We start from the raw sequence: 17446 nt of genomic DNA, 5'->3' as shown, positions 1-17446 counted from the left end.
GCCGCCCTTGAAGAGCAGTCAGAAGCTTCAACTGGTACAGAATGCAGTTGTGTGGATAGTAAATGGTGTCGGATACTTGGCATATGTAACACCCCTACTTCTTAAGCTGCATTGGTTGCCAGTGTGTTTCTAGGTGCAATTTAAGATGTTGATTGTCACGTTTAAAGTCCTTCATGGCTTGAGACCAGGCTATATAAGGGACCATCTTCTCCTAGTTGTTTTTACCTGTCCAGTCTTGTTTAGTAGAATGGGCATGCTTTGAGTCTAGTTACCCAAGGAATATCTGCTGGCAGGGACTAGGAGAATACCTTTTTTTCTGTAGTGCCTATGCTCTGGAATATTGTCCCTTAAGACATTTGGATGGTCTTGATCTTATTGACTTTTCATAAGTCCTTGAATATCTAGTTATGTGGCTGGGCTAGGGTCCTGAGTTTCTTAAGGTTCACATTTCCTGGTTATGTTATCATTTTCAGATTATAATTTTCATGGCTGCTGTATGTATTGTATTTGTAATTTGGTTTTAATTTTATGATTGTTTGCTGTGCAGAATCAGTTGTTTGAGATGGGCGGCCATATAAATTGAATAAATAAATAAAGAAAAATGCATCTTTTCTTACAAACTTGCTTTTTTTTAATTCAGGCAAACTGTTCCTTATATCATCCAGGATAAATGAGGCATGAACTTTTAAACTCAGCATCTGAAGGTGATTGGCATCTGGGTAGAGAGGTACAGACTTACACAGAATCTAGTAATAATGAGTGGCTGAGGGTATGAGGACCTTCTGAATCCAGAGATGGTTCATGTATAGGATGGGGTCATGATTCCCCATACTTAGCAGCTTTGTAATCTGTTGGTTTTCTTGGATACTTGGGTTCAGCTTGAACAACAACCATGCTAGGAAACCTTTGTACATATATATTTTGTGTGTCCGTTGTGGTTTTCCCTGGATTAGAAGGCTTTACACATAAGCACCAGTGTCCCACAACTGGTTTGATATGCACTAGTATGAATAGCAATGGATGCAGCTATAGTTGCCCACATAACACCTCTACTCTAGGAACTATACAGGTAGTCCTTGATTTACGACCCCAATTGAGCCCAAAGTTTATGTTGCTCAATGAGACATTTGTTAAGGGAGTTTTGCCTCATTTTACCACCTCCTTGTCATAGCTGTTAAGTGAATTACTGCAGTTACTTGTAACAAAGTTGTTACATGAATCTGGCTTCACCATTAACTTTGCTTGTCAGAAGATCACAAAATGTGATTTTATGACCCCGGGACACTGCAACTATCACAAATATGAGTCAGTTGCCAGGCATCTGAATTTTGATGATGAGACCATGGGGATGCTGCAATGGTCATGTGAAAATGGTCATAACTCAGTTTTTTCAGGGCCGTTGTAATTTTGAATGATCACTAAACAAACTGTTGTAAATTGAGGATTACCTGTATTGGTTGCTACTCAGTTTTAGGTGAAATTCAGGTTGCTAGTTATGAATTTTAAACCCTTATATGGCTCAGAACCTGGTTATCTTCAAGATCATCTGCTTCAAACTGAATTTAGCCATAAAATTAGGGAAGGAAATTCTGCTAAATTCCTCTCCTCAAGGGAGTCCTATTTGTAGTACACTATACTTAGGTCTTCCCAATGTTGACTTCCCTCCCATGGTACAGCTCACTCCCAAAAATATGGACTACTTGCCTGATGAATTTTTGCAGGAATATGAAAACCCATTCTGAGATGTATTTGAGCTTTCATTATGTTAAGTTTCGGCTACCATTATGCTTGTTGTGATTTTGTTGTTTTTCATATTTTTTTTTAACTTTGTATAAAGCTCAGAGCTGTACATGTGTATAGAAATATCAGTAACAAACTTGTAGGGAATTATCTTTGCTTATCAAAGTTGTATTTAAGACACAAGTCAAAGAATTATTTTACCACTGAGGCTTACATGAAAGATATGGAATTATGAGCTCTGTTCTGTCAGGTGAAAAGCATAAAGGACAATAAAATTGAATAACTTTTCAGAACTTTGGCTTCTGTCTTAAGATAGTCATACATATAATTCTTTGTAATATCTGCTCCTTAATACAAAAGCAAAAAGATGATAAATAGATCTTCAGGGAAGGAAATAATTCTTGGATAGGCTTGAATTAACTGGAAAGGCCAACAATCTTAATCCTGTAGTGAACATCAAATCACAATTGACTCTTTATGAATTGTACATTTTGCCATGGGTATAAGGCACAGGTCTGCAACCCGCGGCTCTGGAGCCGCATGCGGCTCTTTCAGCCATCTCCTGCGGCTCCCAGTCCTCTGCCATGTGCAGTCCAAAAAAAAAAAAGTTCAACCAATCAATTCAAATATGCAGGGTAGGTGCATATCTCGCCTTGGCTCCACTCTTCAGTCAAACCCTGTTCTGCGCATGCACGCATATAGGCGCATGTGCACACATTTTTTTGCGGCTCCCAGTTTTTCCTTTTGGGAGGGAACCGGTTCCGAGTGGCTCTTTCACTGTTTCAGGTTGCTGACCCCTGGTATAAGGTTTATATACCAAATAGTGTTGGTTTGTGGTAGTACTTTGGTTTCAAAGTACTATTTATTCCAAGCTTTCTGACTTTGGACCAGTAGAACAATTACACATAATAGCAATGTTTATTTAGAGTTTGGGAAAAGAGACTATTTTAGGATGTAGCTTTTAACTATGCACAGGAGTAATTAACTTCAAAATTACGAATTAAATTTAATGCAGTGATACCTCAGTACTCATCGTTAATTGGTTCCAAGAGGTGTGTTGAGTACCAAAAATGATGAGTACCAAACAACTTTTTCCCATAAGAAATAATGTAATGGTTACAAGAAAACCAACACTGACAAATTTAGCTTATGTGTTGAGTAACAAAAAAATGATGAGTATAGGGACAAAATTTTCCTGTCAAAATGTGTTTACCAAATTCAATGAGTTTCAAAGCAGTCGAATATCAAAATACTGCTGTACTTCGTTCAAATATTAGGCATCTATTATGGCATATGTTTTGATTGATGAATATATGTTACCTATAACCTGGGGCCAAAGCTTGGTTATAAAACTCTTTCACTCTATCAAATAGTGCAAATTTTCTTTGCTTTTGTAGAGAAACCTTATAATTTTCTAATTAAATTACAAAATAGATAAGCATATAGTTTGTTTATTTTGTCTGATGTAGTTCTTTCTCCTTTTGAGAGGAAGCTAATATGTATTCCAGGAATTGTTTCACCATTGCTTATATACTCACATCTAGCATTATAGTTTTTGTATTAAGCAGAAGATTTAATTAGAGAAACAAAGTCCTTTTAAATGCTGATCACATATGACTTGAACTTTTCTGTGTCAAAATAGTTTCTATGTTGGAAATCTCTGAAATGAGATTAGCACTGCCAACTGTTGTATTATACAGCAAATGTTTGTTCTGAATCAAAAGGTCCTTCCTATATAAAGATGTATAGTAACAGAAATGTTAAATTAATTTTTGATTTGGCTGTCTTAGATGCCAGGTGTAGGCTCAGACATTCTGTGCTCATTCCTCCCTTTTTGCTATTTTTGGCTGTTGATGTAGCACAAAATAAGTGAGCATCAAAGGAGATAATCACATTAGCAACCAGGAATATTTACAACAGAAATATAAAAAAATATATTTAGACTTTTTGGATGTGATTTTCTTTCACTACTGCATCAACAGTTTTGCTTGTCTGCCACTTTCAAATATAGTACATTGAAAACATTTTTAGCCTTGAAAAGGTACAATTTTGCACATGTATGTGAAGATATATTATAAACTCACAACAAAGAAGAAAATGGATTGCCCCATTAGAATTGTGTTCGGGTCTGGATAAATTTTTCAGATACTCCTGTTGTAATGATGGAAGCTTTGCTGTGAATTCTATGCATAAAATGGCAGCTTAAATCTTGCCTTTTTAGTCAGTATGTTAATACTATCTTCAACTGCCTTTTCGGTGGAACATAAATTTTATTCAGAAATGGCGGTCCTTATTGTGCAATTAAGATTAAAATCTTGTCAGTTTCATGTAAGTTCTTGACTTGATATAACTGTGTACCATATCACATATGCATAGGGAAAATTGAATATGCTTTTGCATTCTGATGCAGACAGGAAGCGAGTTGGCAAGAAATGAGAGGAAATCATAGTCTAAATCTTGGAAAATATAAAATGCTAAGAAGTTTAACCAAGAGAAATATTTATCAGTGTAGCTTATTTTGCAGCTTGACATATAATGTAGGTTGACATGCAATGAAAAAATAAACATTGCTAGGTTAGGTGGAGGGTCAGTCTAAAACAATATTTCGTTTGCAACAAGTGCCTCGTCAGCTGCTTCTGGGTACAAGTAGGCATAACACAATAGTAATGGTATAACTAATGTATGAGTCATCCAGTTGAGATAGGCGGACGTAGAAAAATAAATATTCAGATGTGTATTATTTAGGGAAATTTTGCTCAGGAGCAGAGAGCTTCTGTTGATAAAGAATGGTAAATGCAACTGTCAGTGGCTGACTGAAATTCTGTTATGATTATTGAAAATGATCACCAATTACCTAGTGAATTTTCTCTTGACTTTTTTGGAACAATTGCGCTTTGATTTCATTGGATAAAGCTAGGGTCATTTTAGGTTATACATTTTGGAACTGCTGTGATGGGCAGTCCTCACCTTAAAGTCCAAATGGCATGTTTGGCATCAATTGCTTTTCACCAACTCTGGGTGGCACAGCATCCGCATCTTCTTTCTAGTTAGAGATAATCTTGCTGCAGACTGGTGCAGTACATTATTAAATGTGAGGCTATATTTGAAGACTCCTTGGAAACCTCTTTACGCAATAAGACATTTAGATTAATAACAGGAACTAATTTCTTTTACGGATCTTAAAATGGACATTTATTTTGGAGTGTAATTTTAAGTGCTGATGTTGACCTTTAAAACTTTATAGAGCACATAAGCCCATAAATCAACTTTTTTCTCTATATTAAGCTATCAGATCTGTGGACACTTGGAATAGTCCATGCCAGAATGTTTTGCACAATATTACTTTGTTGCTACTATATGTTTTTCCTGTACTTTTTTTCTACTTAGCAATCTGTAACATTTTTTTTTCTTGATGAAGGAATTGGTCTACTTAAATTTAGGAAAGTTTTGACAATGTAGACATTTAAGTTGAGGGATTTGCTTGAGGATTAATTGACTTTAGTAAATTAGAATATCATCTGCTGTTTTCATATAGTTCATCAGCTATTTTCCTGGCTAGAGGTTGCCTGATTAGTCTTCCATGTTCTGTTTGGCTTAGAATATAACATTTCATGTGGGATATGCCTGTGAAAATAGTTCTGAAGCTGCAAATTCTGTGGCTGCAAGTGTTGTGATTACTTGTTTCAGTTTTGAAGGAACTTGCTTTCAAATTATTGCACTTCGCATTTTTAGTCCTTTCATTGAAAGCTTGACTGATTTGCAGTGTAAATATCTGAAGGACTCTATTCTTCTAAATTCATTTGTCCATAATTTGAGAGAATGGAAGAATTCTCTGTTCATTATGTGGAAAAAAAAATCATTGAACATGTGGAAACAGCTAGCATTTTCAATGCCAGCGTCTTAAGCTTGTTTTGTCCTTATACAGCATTGGTACAAACTTTGGCTTCTTTACAATAACTAGTTAAAGTACTTATTGCATGAGCATTAAAAAAGATTTTAGAGATTTAAAATTAAATCTGGTTGATGTAGTTTTATATTTTGATTTTGGGTAGCTTAATTGGATTAAATTTTGAATTATGGTGGCTTCCTGCATTGTCCAGAAATTCCACTGAGGTAAAAATATACCGTATATACTTGAGTATAAGCCGAATTTTTCAGCCCACTTTTTGGGCTGAAAAATTCCACTTCGGCTTATACTCCAGTCAACAAAAAAACTTACCGAGGACTTGTGCGCGGCCGAGGCTTTGGTGCTTCCGGGATCGCGCGCACCTCTCCCAAGCCACCGCCGTCCGCAGACCTGCCGAAGTTTGGGGAGGTTTGGGGAGGTGCGCGCGCACCTCCCCAAACCTCGGCAGGTCTCCGGACCTCCGTGCCCTGCCTGCCTGCTTCTTTCCGCTGCGGAAAGAAGCAGACCTCCGCGCCCTGCTTGCCTGCTTCTTTCCGCTGCGGAAAGAAGCAGACCTCCGCGCCCTGCTTGCCTGCTTCTTTCCGCTGCGGAAAGAAGCAGACCTCCGTGCCCTGCCTGCCTCTTTCCGCTGCGGAAAGAAGCAGACCTCCGCGCCCTGCTTGCCTGCTTCTTTCCGCTGCGGAAAGAAGCAGACCTCCGCGCCCTGCCTGCCTGCTTCTTTCCGCTGCGGAAAGAAGCAGACCTCCGCGCCCTGCCTGCCTGCTTCTTTCCGCTGCGGAAAGAAGCAGACCTCCGCGCCCTGCCTGCCTGCTTCTTTCCGCTGCGGAAAGAAGCAGACCTCCGCGCCCTGCCTGCCTGCTTCTTTCCGCTGCGGAAAGAAGCAGACCTCCGCGCCCTGCTTGCCTGCTTCTTTCCGCTGCGGAAAGAAGCAGACCTCCGCGCCCTGCTTGCCTGCTTCTTTCCGCTGCGGAAAGAAGCAGACCTCCGCGCCCTGCCTGCCTGCTTCTTTCCGCTGCGGAAAGAAGCAGACCTCCGCACCCTGCTTGCCTGCTTCTTTCCGCTGCGGAAAGAAGCAGACCTCCGCGCCCTGCCTGCCTGCTTCTTTCCGCTGCGGAAAGAAGCAGACCTCCGCGCCCTGCCTGCCTGCTTCTTTCCGCTGGGGAAAGAAGCAGACCTCCGCGCCCTGCCTGCCTGCTTCTTTCCGCTGCGGAAAGAAGCAGACCTCCGCGCCCTGCCTGCCTGCTTCTTTCCGCTGCGGAAAGAAGCAGACCTCCGCGCCCTGCCTGCCTGCTTCTTTCCGCTGCGGAAAGAAGCAGACCTCCGCAGGCAGGGCGCGGAGGTCTGCTTCTTTCCGCAGCGGAAAGAAGCAGGCAGGCAGGGCACGGAGGTCCGGAGACCTGCCGACGTTTGGGGAGGTTTGGGGAGGTGCGCGCGCACCTCCCCAAACCTCCCCAAACTTCGGCAGGTCTCCGGACGGCGGCGGCTTGGGAGAGGTGCGCGCGATCCTGGAAGCACCGAAGCAAGTCCTCGGTAAGCTCCGGGCGGTCACTTGCTTCGCGTCTCCTGAGGGAAGGGGGGGCGACTGGAGCGGGCATGTTTCCTCGCCTGCTGGGTGCCGCGATTTGCCCGGGGAACGCGCGGGCCCCGAATGGCAGCGTGGAGCGAGGAAGCGGACAGCCAGGGCTTCCCCGAGAGCCGCGGCCACACAGGGTATTCCTGTGTATTCAGGCTTGCAAAATGGCGGATCGAGCCTCTGCTGGCGGCAGAGGCTTGCAGAGCGCGGATCGGCTTATACTCGAGTCAACAACTTTTTCCAGTTTTTGGGGGTGAAATTGGGGGTCTCGGCTTATACTCGAGTCGGCTTATACTCAAGTATATACGGTATTATTTTCTAAACCAAATTGTGATGATTTTGAATTAGCCTAATCTTCCTAATAGTTTATATTCTTAGCTAGATCCCTCTTTAGAGTTAATGCTGGTTCATTCTCCATAAAATTATTTTACATGTGTTAATAATTCAAACTGTGATGACATTGTACCTGGTTTCTTGGAACAAAATTATTCTCAAACTGTACAAGTTCCTATTAGTTTCTTGGAGCACTACTTTAAAAAGGTTTTCAGTATTATTGAAGATAGGATATTTTAAGTTATTCTTGTCAAAATGCAAGCTCAGTGTTACTTTTGAATTGGAATATATCATCTGACTATTGATTAATGAACTTGTAATTAGTCAACTACCTCACACAATTTTCTTTTGGCATTACTGTTAGATATAGATGGAACTGTGCCTCATTCACAAATATTGGGTTATGGTGTGTATTTTTATCAAATTTTCTCTTTCTGTCATTTTGAAATTGCAGTCTTCCATTCTTAAGTTTCTTTGGGTAAGAATTCAACAAATCTAGTAATAATCTTACTCAATCACTGATTATATGCTTGGACAATTTCATATTATTTGCCCCTCAATTTTTTTTCTTCTGCCTGATCAGTCTTTTACACTTGTTCTTCTGTGTTTTTCCTTATTTTAGAGTGGCTTCTTCTTAAAGACTTCTTGATCTTTATCAAGAAGGGGTATTTATTGTAAATGAGTTTCATTTTTCCAAAGACTATTCCCTCCAAAAATGTCAATAGTAGGCCGCCATTACTTTGTTTGAATATTTTGTTGCCTCTCTTTCCTATTGTAAAGTTTGTCAAAAATCTCTCTGTTTAGCCTCTCTGTATCAATTTTTTCTTGTATATATGTTGAATTTCACAGTATTCTTAATCATTGTTTGCTAATAATTCATAACAGTTTCTCACTAGAGGATACATAAAGACTTACCTTTCCCTTTTCAAGTTAATGGCTCTTCCACTTTAGTGCATAGTCCACAAGCATTCTTTAAGGACTTGTCATAAAGCATACATCTGAAGTGGCTTAAATAATTTTTTCTGATTCTAGGGTACTTGTATTATTGCTGCTATTATTTTTAAAAAAATAAATTCTGCTGAAAGAATATTCGTTATTTCTGCACCATCAGTTATGTTTATGAACATTCTAAGATGTGTTCGTTAATATAACTGAAGGAGTTGCAGCATTAAGTAAGTAGATCTCTGGGGAATTGAGGCAATTGGGTACTGTAGTGTTTTTTCATTACCATGGTGCTTCAGGGTGAGCAAGTAAGCTTGAGCCAGTTTGACAAGCCAGTTTGGCGGGTCGAATCCCGAGTGCCGCGTAACAGAGTGAGCGCCTGTTACTCGTCCCAGCTTCTGCCCACCTAGCAGTTCGAAAGCACGTAAAAATGCAAGTAGAAAAATAGGGACCACTACGGTGGGAAGGTAACAGCGTTCCGTGCGCCTTTGGCGTCTAGTCATGCCGGCCACATGACCACGGAGACGTCCTCGGACAAACGCTGGCTCTTCGGCTTTGAAACGGAGATGAGCACCGGCCCCTAGAGTCGGAAACGACTAGCACGCATGTGCGGGGGAACCTTTACCTTTACCTAGTGTTTTTTCATTACCATGGTGCTTCAGGGTGAGCAAGTAAGCTTGAGCCAGTTTGACAAGGCACAATTTCTTCAAAAAGAAATTATAATGTGTCACTTTTCCCAAAAACTGTTATGATACCGTGAATTCTAGAATACATTGAATTAATAACATGACAAATGAGTTAAATGTTTAATTGCAAATATTAAAATACTAATTTTTACTCCAAACTTTTATTTCACCTTTGTGAAATAAAAAGGTGGCCTTCACTGTAAATCTTAATAAAAAGTGTGCTCTCTTAATTCTAGAAACAATTCAAAACAATAAGAAGTATTTAATAGAATTGTCAGAATTACGCTTGTTTTTCAGAGTTCTGATTCCCACAACATGTGCAGAAGAAATATAAATAGAAGCATCAATAAGGGTTTTTTACTAGTTTTTAAAGCAAAGGTAGTGATATTCCCTTTTTTTCCCTTGCCCATTTACTTACCTATGCAGATAATTAAGTCTGCAACAGAAGACATTTTATCTAAATTGCTATATAATAATTCTGACATGTAAAAAATAAAAAACCCATCGATTTATGGGTGAGGAAAAAGCTAACAAATTCAGAACAGTAATTGATGTTTGAGTAGAATAGTGCTGGAGATGATATATAATATAAAACATATACTTGTAAAATAGAATCATTTTTCAAAATACTTTTAAATAACGTTTTCATTATTAATTGATACTAGATGAAGAGTGCAAATATAGATAATTCAGCAGTTCACTAATATCTAATTTGGCTTCCTTGCCAAATAGGTACTATTTTTAAGTTAGAGCTTAAAGTACTCAGTGATTTAATTTACCACCATTTCTACTCTTCAAAGCTAATACACATTGGAACCAGTCAGGGCTCTTTAACAGCCATTATCAAAACAAACTTGTCTGTATCCTGTGATTGGCTGATAGGACAAAAATTAAATACTGTACCATTCTTTTGGTCAAAGAAATGTAGAAGGCCAAAATTGTGCTCAAGATTTTTCCAGCTGGAGAGTTCATTAGAATTTTATAACCTGTGCTTTTATTTGTACATAAAGCTCTCTACCCTCTATTTGCCTTTAAGTCAGGTAGATTATTCTGATTGACCACATGAACCCGCCTCTCAGGTAGTAGACTCATGACATTTGATTATTCACATATTTAGCATATTCATTCACATACTAATAACTGAAGGTAAAATGTCCTGTTTTCACTCAGGAATGGGTGGGAGCCCAGAGAGTATAGTATTTTGGGCAGGACAGATGGCACATACTCAGCTGTAGCAATTGTTATTTTATTAAATTTATTTGCTGCCCATCTCACGGTTTCAGGCGACTGAGCAGCTTTTAGTATGATAAAATATCCAAATAAAAGACAATTATAAATATAAAACAGATTAATATAAATGTAATATAATATAAAGTAAAAAAAAAACACCTGAGTTTGGAGTGGAGAGGTGGTGATGCCTTCTCTATTACTGTACCAACCACCTCCAGCCAGCAGCTTCTATTTCAGGACTCCAAGCCAACTGACATAGCCACTTTTTGAGGCTTTTCCTAGTTTGAGGCTAAAAGACAGGGGACAGATCTCACCTCCTTGGTGGGGGCTGTGGAAGAAAAGGCTCTTCTCCTGGATCCCACCAGCCAAAATTAGTGCAGACTGAAGCATGTATATGAGTATGGTGGAGGTTATGCCCTGCAGGTGTGTTGAACATCAGTTTGGAAGACATCTACCATAAAAACGGCTTTGTTACTTCTTAATAGCTAGCTGGTGATTTGGACTTTGCGGTTCTTTTACTTCCTTGCTGCATATGCTGTAGCTGAATTGTGGTTTTCAGCATCTTAAAGCATATTGAAAAGCTTTTACTTTCTCAATTTTCTCTTTCAATTACATTTTAAATCAGTCTTCCACTTTTGAGAATGTCCTGTTTGAGGTTAGTCATGAATATGTTGGCCTTACTTAATAGTTCTCTATTTAAATAAGATTTGATGGCATTGTGCTCTGTTTCTATTCAGTAATAACAAATACGTTGATTTAGGATTGGGACATAGGGTCACCTCATTTATGATCAGTTCCATAACCAGCCTGAATATATTGTTCATGACAAGTTGTGAATACTATTAATCAGATTCAAAGTGTATATAACTAAATGTTTGAAAATAATTTCCCTGGTTTCCTCCTTGTATCCAATTCTTTTTTTTTCTTTTTCAAAAGGCTCTTCCTTCTTCCATGTTGATAGCAGCAATTTACTGCCCAGTGATAGCAGCTCTCTTCATTGTTCTGAAGATGATAAACTACCGTCTTCACAGAGCACTTGATGAAGGTGAGATTGTGGAGAGAAATGCCAGTGAGCATACGGACAGGAGTGCAAAAGCAGAGCAGAATAACTCTTCTACCAAGAGAAGGGACAGTAACGGACCCAGGTAAGATATCTTCAGTGTGACCGGTTTTGGTCACTATTTATATTCTGGTAAATATTTATATTCTGAGATGATTTTTTAAAAAGTTTTTATTTTTTTATTCTGCCTTTATTATTTTTATAAATAACTCAAGACGGATAAAATAACTAATGTTCCTTCCTCCTCCTATTTTCCTCACAACAGTCCAGTGAGGGAGTTGGGTTAAGAAAAAGTGACTGGCCCAAAGTCACCTAGCTGGCTTTCAGGCCTAAGGTGGGACTAGAATTCACAATCTCCTGATTTCTAGTCTGATGCCTTAACTATTGGACCTAATTAATGATTCATTCCTTCTTGTAAGGCAACAAGACTTGTTTTGTCATGTTGTGGCCTACCTGCCACTGTGTACTCATAGCTGCAGATTATCTATCTGCTGTCTTTATTTTGAAGCCATTCTGTACAAAAGATAAGCAGATTGGTCCAGGTTCAGCCTAAACAGAGATTCAGACTTTCCCTTGGAACAAATTTGTATTAAAAGTTTCATCCTCATTTTCATTTCCTGCTGTAGGACATTGTGGCCCCCGTAATAACTTTTCTTATTCCCATGATTCAAGTTGGGTAAGGGAAAAACTGACATCCTTATTTCTCTTTTCATTATTCAGTGCTTATAGCAGTTGTTCCTTGCTTTTAGTTAGCCTCCAGAACACAAAGCATGATCACTCGTGCTTGGTCAGCTCACATAAGGACTTACGCAATGTATTCTATATAGGGCTGCCCCTGAAGAGCATCAGTAAACTACAATTGTTGAAGAATGTAGCCACACAGGCAAATGTGAGCATTCCTCATTTTGCACATCTTACATCTTTGTTCTATAGCCTGTATTAGCTTTTGGTAATTAAAAAGATTTGTTGGCTTAAGTGTGAGGATTGGTACTTAGTGAGACTTGGTTCATTATTTTTATTTCAGTGTTTTATTCTTGGCTGCTATTTCTTATTTATGTATTTAGTTGGTTTATTTATATGATGAATTTTATATTTTGTTTGCTACCTAGAATCACTTTGGCAATAGTGTGGCTATAAATTAATATGAATAAACAAATTCCAATTTGTACAAACTGAAAATAGAACAGAAGAATTATCTTGCATTTCAATAAGCTCTTAAAAAGTGTCTCTGTCCCCAGGTCCTGGTTTAAAGTGGGTGATGGGTCCTTTGTGGGTCCCCCCCCCCAAATAATCACTGATTTTTCCTGGACTTTTAATGAAGTTTGTGTTTTTATTGTGCATCTTATAAACTACTGAGTTATAGAAGATTGGATTAGCCTTTAAACTTACTATTCTGGCTTGTGTTCTTCAAAGTTCTTGTTCAGTATCTATTCAATTATAGATGTCCTATTCCAACTGTTGAAAGTAGTAGAAAATGATACGCAGAATCATCCTTGCTTATTGAGCTAAAATCATTGTTATTGTGGGTTGCATTATGCTTACATTTGTGGTCTTCATAAGAATATGTTCACCTTGGATCTATTATATAGCCCAGAGTCTAAAGAGTAACACTTGAAAACCCAAGATTCTCCAGCATGACCGATGGAGAATCCACAATAGATGGGTTAATCCTTGTCTTCCTGCCCAGAGACTAAGTCAATCAACCCTTTGCCATGCCTCTTCCCTTGGGCTAGGATACCCAGTCTTGACTTGGTCTTTGCCCGTATGAGATGTGTAAAGCTTGGCTCAGTCTTTAGGCAGAGACAACGATCAAGTCGTATTTTTCCTTTTTATTTTCCTCTCTTCTCCCATCTATTGTGGTTCTTCCGGCTGCTGAGCTTAATAGCGCAGCGTTGGATCGCCTGGATAAGGGGGATTTGAAGCTTCAGCAGGCCGGCTGAGCAGGTGCCGGCAAAGCGCCACGTGGAGGCTCGTTCATTCCCCTTACTCGCTCCCTTTTCTTCTGGCCATTTAAATTGCTGTGTAGTGTTTGGCAGCGTGTGAGAGCTGGTTGTTTTGCAGGTTTCAAGCAATTTTAGCTTGGTTTTTCTTTTTTCCGGGCGTCAGCTGGAACAGCTGCTTCGGTTCCACAGATAGCAGTCACCATTTTGGGCGCCGCATGTTCGTGCTGCACGGAAGGCAGTAATTGTTTTAGGGACAGAATTCCCTGCCTTGATCGCTGGACTTAGGGTTATCAGGCAGCAGTGGAAGGCAGCAACGGGCCTTTCATTCCGGCTGCAAATCAGAACAAGATCCTAGATCTCATTAATTTGGAGCAGCAGGTCTTTTGGAGGCCACGAAGCAACCAACAGTTGAACCTAATTTTTCATCACAGCTGCATGCAACACTGCAGGCTCATTGCCCTGCACTTGGGGCTAATACTGCATAGGTGCCTGATTCAATCTCACTGTTCCTTATTCACTAATTTGTCAGGCCTTTAGGTGGAATAGGCCTGCAAGCAGACATAAGCAAGACAAGCCGCCATTTTGGGGAGCACACACAAGGCCTCAAAATATTCCCTGACCATTGCATTGATCTGGCCGCCGCCAAGTGAGACACATGTGACCTGGCTATTACCATTGAATTAGTCTTACCATCACTAAGCAAACTACATGTGACTGAATGTACCATACTACATGTGACTGAACATTACCATTGAATTGGTCTTGCCATCACTAAGTGAACCACATCACTAAGTGAAACATGTGCGTTGGCTGTTGCCATTGAGTTGGTCTTGCTGTCTCTAAGTGAACTACACATGCATTGGCTATTACCATTGACTTGGTCTGGCCATCACTAAGTGCAACGTCACTAAGTGAAACACATGTGAGTTGGCTGTCACCATTGAGTTGGTCTTGCCATCACTAAGCGAGTTATTTGGCCCTGCTGCCATCAGGAGCATTGCATGTGTGAGAGCAGTACCATTAATTGGTTCTGCAGCCACAATTGATCCTCAAGTATACTGTTTCTTACACTGAGTGGCTCTGCCACTATCAGTACTCTGCTCCTTACTATTGAGATTCCTCTTAGTACACCACTGAGATATATCTATTTTGAGATCCCTCTTAGCATACCACTGATATATATCTGATTGCAATGGCAGACAACTTGGCATCTCAGACTTCACAAGAACCCCCCAGCACTCCCAAGAAAATGAAGTATAATTCGTCTAAACAGGAGGTGTCCAGTAAACTTAAGGCCAAGGCTATTTCTGCCAAGAAATCCTCTAAGGCGGCTGAGAGGAAGGCCAGCAGGAGGCACCAGGCCTTAGAGAAACAATTCTCCAGGGTGCAAAGACGACAGGTGTGGCTGCATCTGGACTGACATCTCCTGCTCCCATGGAGGCCTTGGTCTTTGGACCATAGCATGCTCCTTCTACTTCAGCTGCCCCAGGGGCCCTGTATACTCTCCAATTCCCAGGGCAGCACAGGTGGAAATGATTCCTCGTGGCAAGACGCCTGACCTCCAGCTCCCCCCGACAACGAAGATCACACACTTCGGACCAGAGGCGACATTCACACGTACAGCAACTGGGCCTTGACCCTCAGAACCTCATGTCTTGTTGTCGCAAGAGCAATTGCAGGTCCTGATCCAGGGCATAGCTTCCACAATTCACCATGGAACCGGAACCGGGTCAGTAATATCAGAGGCCCCTTCCTTCCTCTTCTAGGCAGAAGTTGCTGGCTCCCAGGGGTCGATCTCCCCTTTTAGATCTTCCAGGAGCAGACTCTCGCTCACAGGAGAGTATGAACAGATGGAACAAGGTTTGTCGGAGGATGAGGACCTGTCTCCTGATCCTCCTCCCTTCATAGGACTCTTTAATCCATCTTTCTTCAAATCAGTGCTCCACAAGGCCAGTAGTATCGCAAAAATTGGCTCTAGTCGAGTTCCCCAAGAAGAGCCCTCCACTAGCCAAGACACCAGTACGGTGTTTTCACAACCCACCTTTACCCAACAACACATTCCCTGTCCCCCCCCTATTCCTGGACACAATACAGGGTCAATGGGGGACACTAGGCACCTTCCCCGCACTGGGGGGAACACATAAGAGGCTGTTTAACATGCATCCCACAGTTTCAGCGGTGTTAGATGTTCCTGTTGTGGATGAACCCTTAATGCCATTGTTCTCTTCCTCCATGGTATCAGGAGATATGGCAGAGGCTCTGAAGGCGGAAGACAAGAAATCAGAGCTTACCTTCCGCAGAACTCACCAGGCTGCAGCATGGACCATAAGAGCAGCTACTTCCGCCTCCTTTTTTGCCAGATCTTCCATTCTCTGGCTCTGCCAACTGCAGGCTAGAATCCCACCGGAGGAGGTACGAATACACCACGATTTGAGCAAGTTAGTGGTTGCTTCAGAATACACGGCGGACGCGTCACTACGTGCTGCCAGATTTTTGTCTTGATCCATGGCATCCAATGTCACCGCTCACAGACTCTTGTGGCTTAAACATTGGCGGGCTGATATCTGGTGCAAGTGGCATTTAGTGGCTGCTCCGTACTACGGTAGACAGCTATTCGGTGAGACGCTGAATCCTTATCTGACGGAAAGCAGGAGAAACGCAAGGTAATCTCCCACCTTTTCAGAAGAGTGGATAGGAGGATTACCCCCTACACCCGTGGGCACTCCTTTTGATCTGGCCCGGGTCCATGTTTGGCCAGTCCTCCTGTCCTTTTCCTCACAGGCCAAAACGTCAAATTGACAATTCCAGCAATAGGGACAGGCCTAGACAGCAATTTCAGACCAAGAGGCCTTTTTGAGGCATGACAGGCTGTCCTGGTGGTTTAAGTGACCACAAGAAGGGCTCTCCCATAGGTGGCAGGTTGGCCCTCTTCACACACATATGGGAGACCACCACCATGGACATCTGGGTCCTCAACACCATCAGATTTGGCCTGTCTCTGGAATTCATATCCAATCCCCCCAAGACATTTCTTCCCATTGGCCAAAACTCCGGTCAAAAAAGGCCTCATGAAGGAGGCTATCCAACATTTTCTGGACATCTGGGCCATAGAGCCGGTACCAGCGGGGCAAAAGGGACGGGAGTTCTATTCCATTCTGTTCGTAGTTCCCAAGACCTCAGGAGGATGGAGGGCAATCCTTGATTTAAAGAAGTTAAACACACACTTGGCACATAGGAGGTTCAAGATGCAAACCCTCCAATCCATATTGGCTGGCATCAGGAAGGGAGACCTCCTGACATCCATTAATCTCATGAAGGCATATTTACACATTCCCATCCTCCCCGGTCACCAAAAATTCCTCAGGTTCTGCTATGCAGGGCGCCATTTTCAGTACAGGGCCCTACCCTTCGGTCTATCATCAGCTCCCAGGGTGTTCACAAAGGTCCTGGCAGCAATAGCTGCACATTTGAGATCCGTTCTGGTGCATATCCAGTGTTATCTGGACAGCATCCTCATTCAATCCTTCTCGGTTCAGTTGGCTCATTCAGACCTGGATTTGGCTGTCAAAACCCTTCAAGACCACAGGTTTTCTGTAAATTCCAAGAAGAGCCAGACAGTTCCCTCCACCCGCCTCTTCACTTGAGGGCGGTAATAGATACAAGGAAATGTGAGGTTTACCTCTCTCAGGAACGTCACGACAGAATCCGGTCCCTGGTTCTCCAGGTCCAAAGGGAACGTGTAGTCGTCCTGGCGTTGCTTTCCCAACTTTAGGGCAAGATTATTTCCTGCATAGCAATAGTACCTTGGGGCAGACTACACTCCAGGACCTTGCAATGGTTCCTTCTTCTGTTCTAGAGACTGGGCACCAGTTCTTCCAACCAGAGGGTGTAAGTCCATCACGGACCCTAACATCCCTCCAGTGGTGGATTTCCCCAGCGATAGCCAAGGGGACCTTGTTCAAGGAACCCATCAGGCTCATCCTGACTTCAGACACCAGCCTGTTCAGCTGGAGAGCACACCTACAATCACAG

The 17446-nt window shown here is 41.6% G+C and overlaps 1 protein-coding gene across 1 annotated transcript in view; it reads left to right on the top strand.

The window, feature by feature from the left end:
• The window catches only part of PCNX1 (pecanex 1), a 117136-nt gene that overhangs the window by 2446 nt on the left and 97244 nt on the right, over window positions 1–17446 (top strand). Inside the window, exon 2 of the mRNA XM_081315689.1 lies at window positions 11348–11556. Coding sequence (XP_081171815.1) covers window positions 11348–11556 — 209 coding nt within the window. The remainder of the gene's footprint in view (window positions 1–11347; window positions 11557–17446) is intronic.

The sequence above is a fragment of the Vipera berus genome, assembly GCF_964194415.1.
Source record: "Vipera berus genome assembly, chromosome: 1".
Classification (NCBI taxonomy): Eukaryota; Metazoa; Chordata; class Lepidosauria; order Squamata; family Viperidae; genus Vipera; species Vipera berus.
Note: the sequence above shows the minus strand (reverse complement) of the source record. Positions and strands in the feature narration are given on the sequence as shown.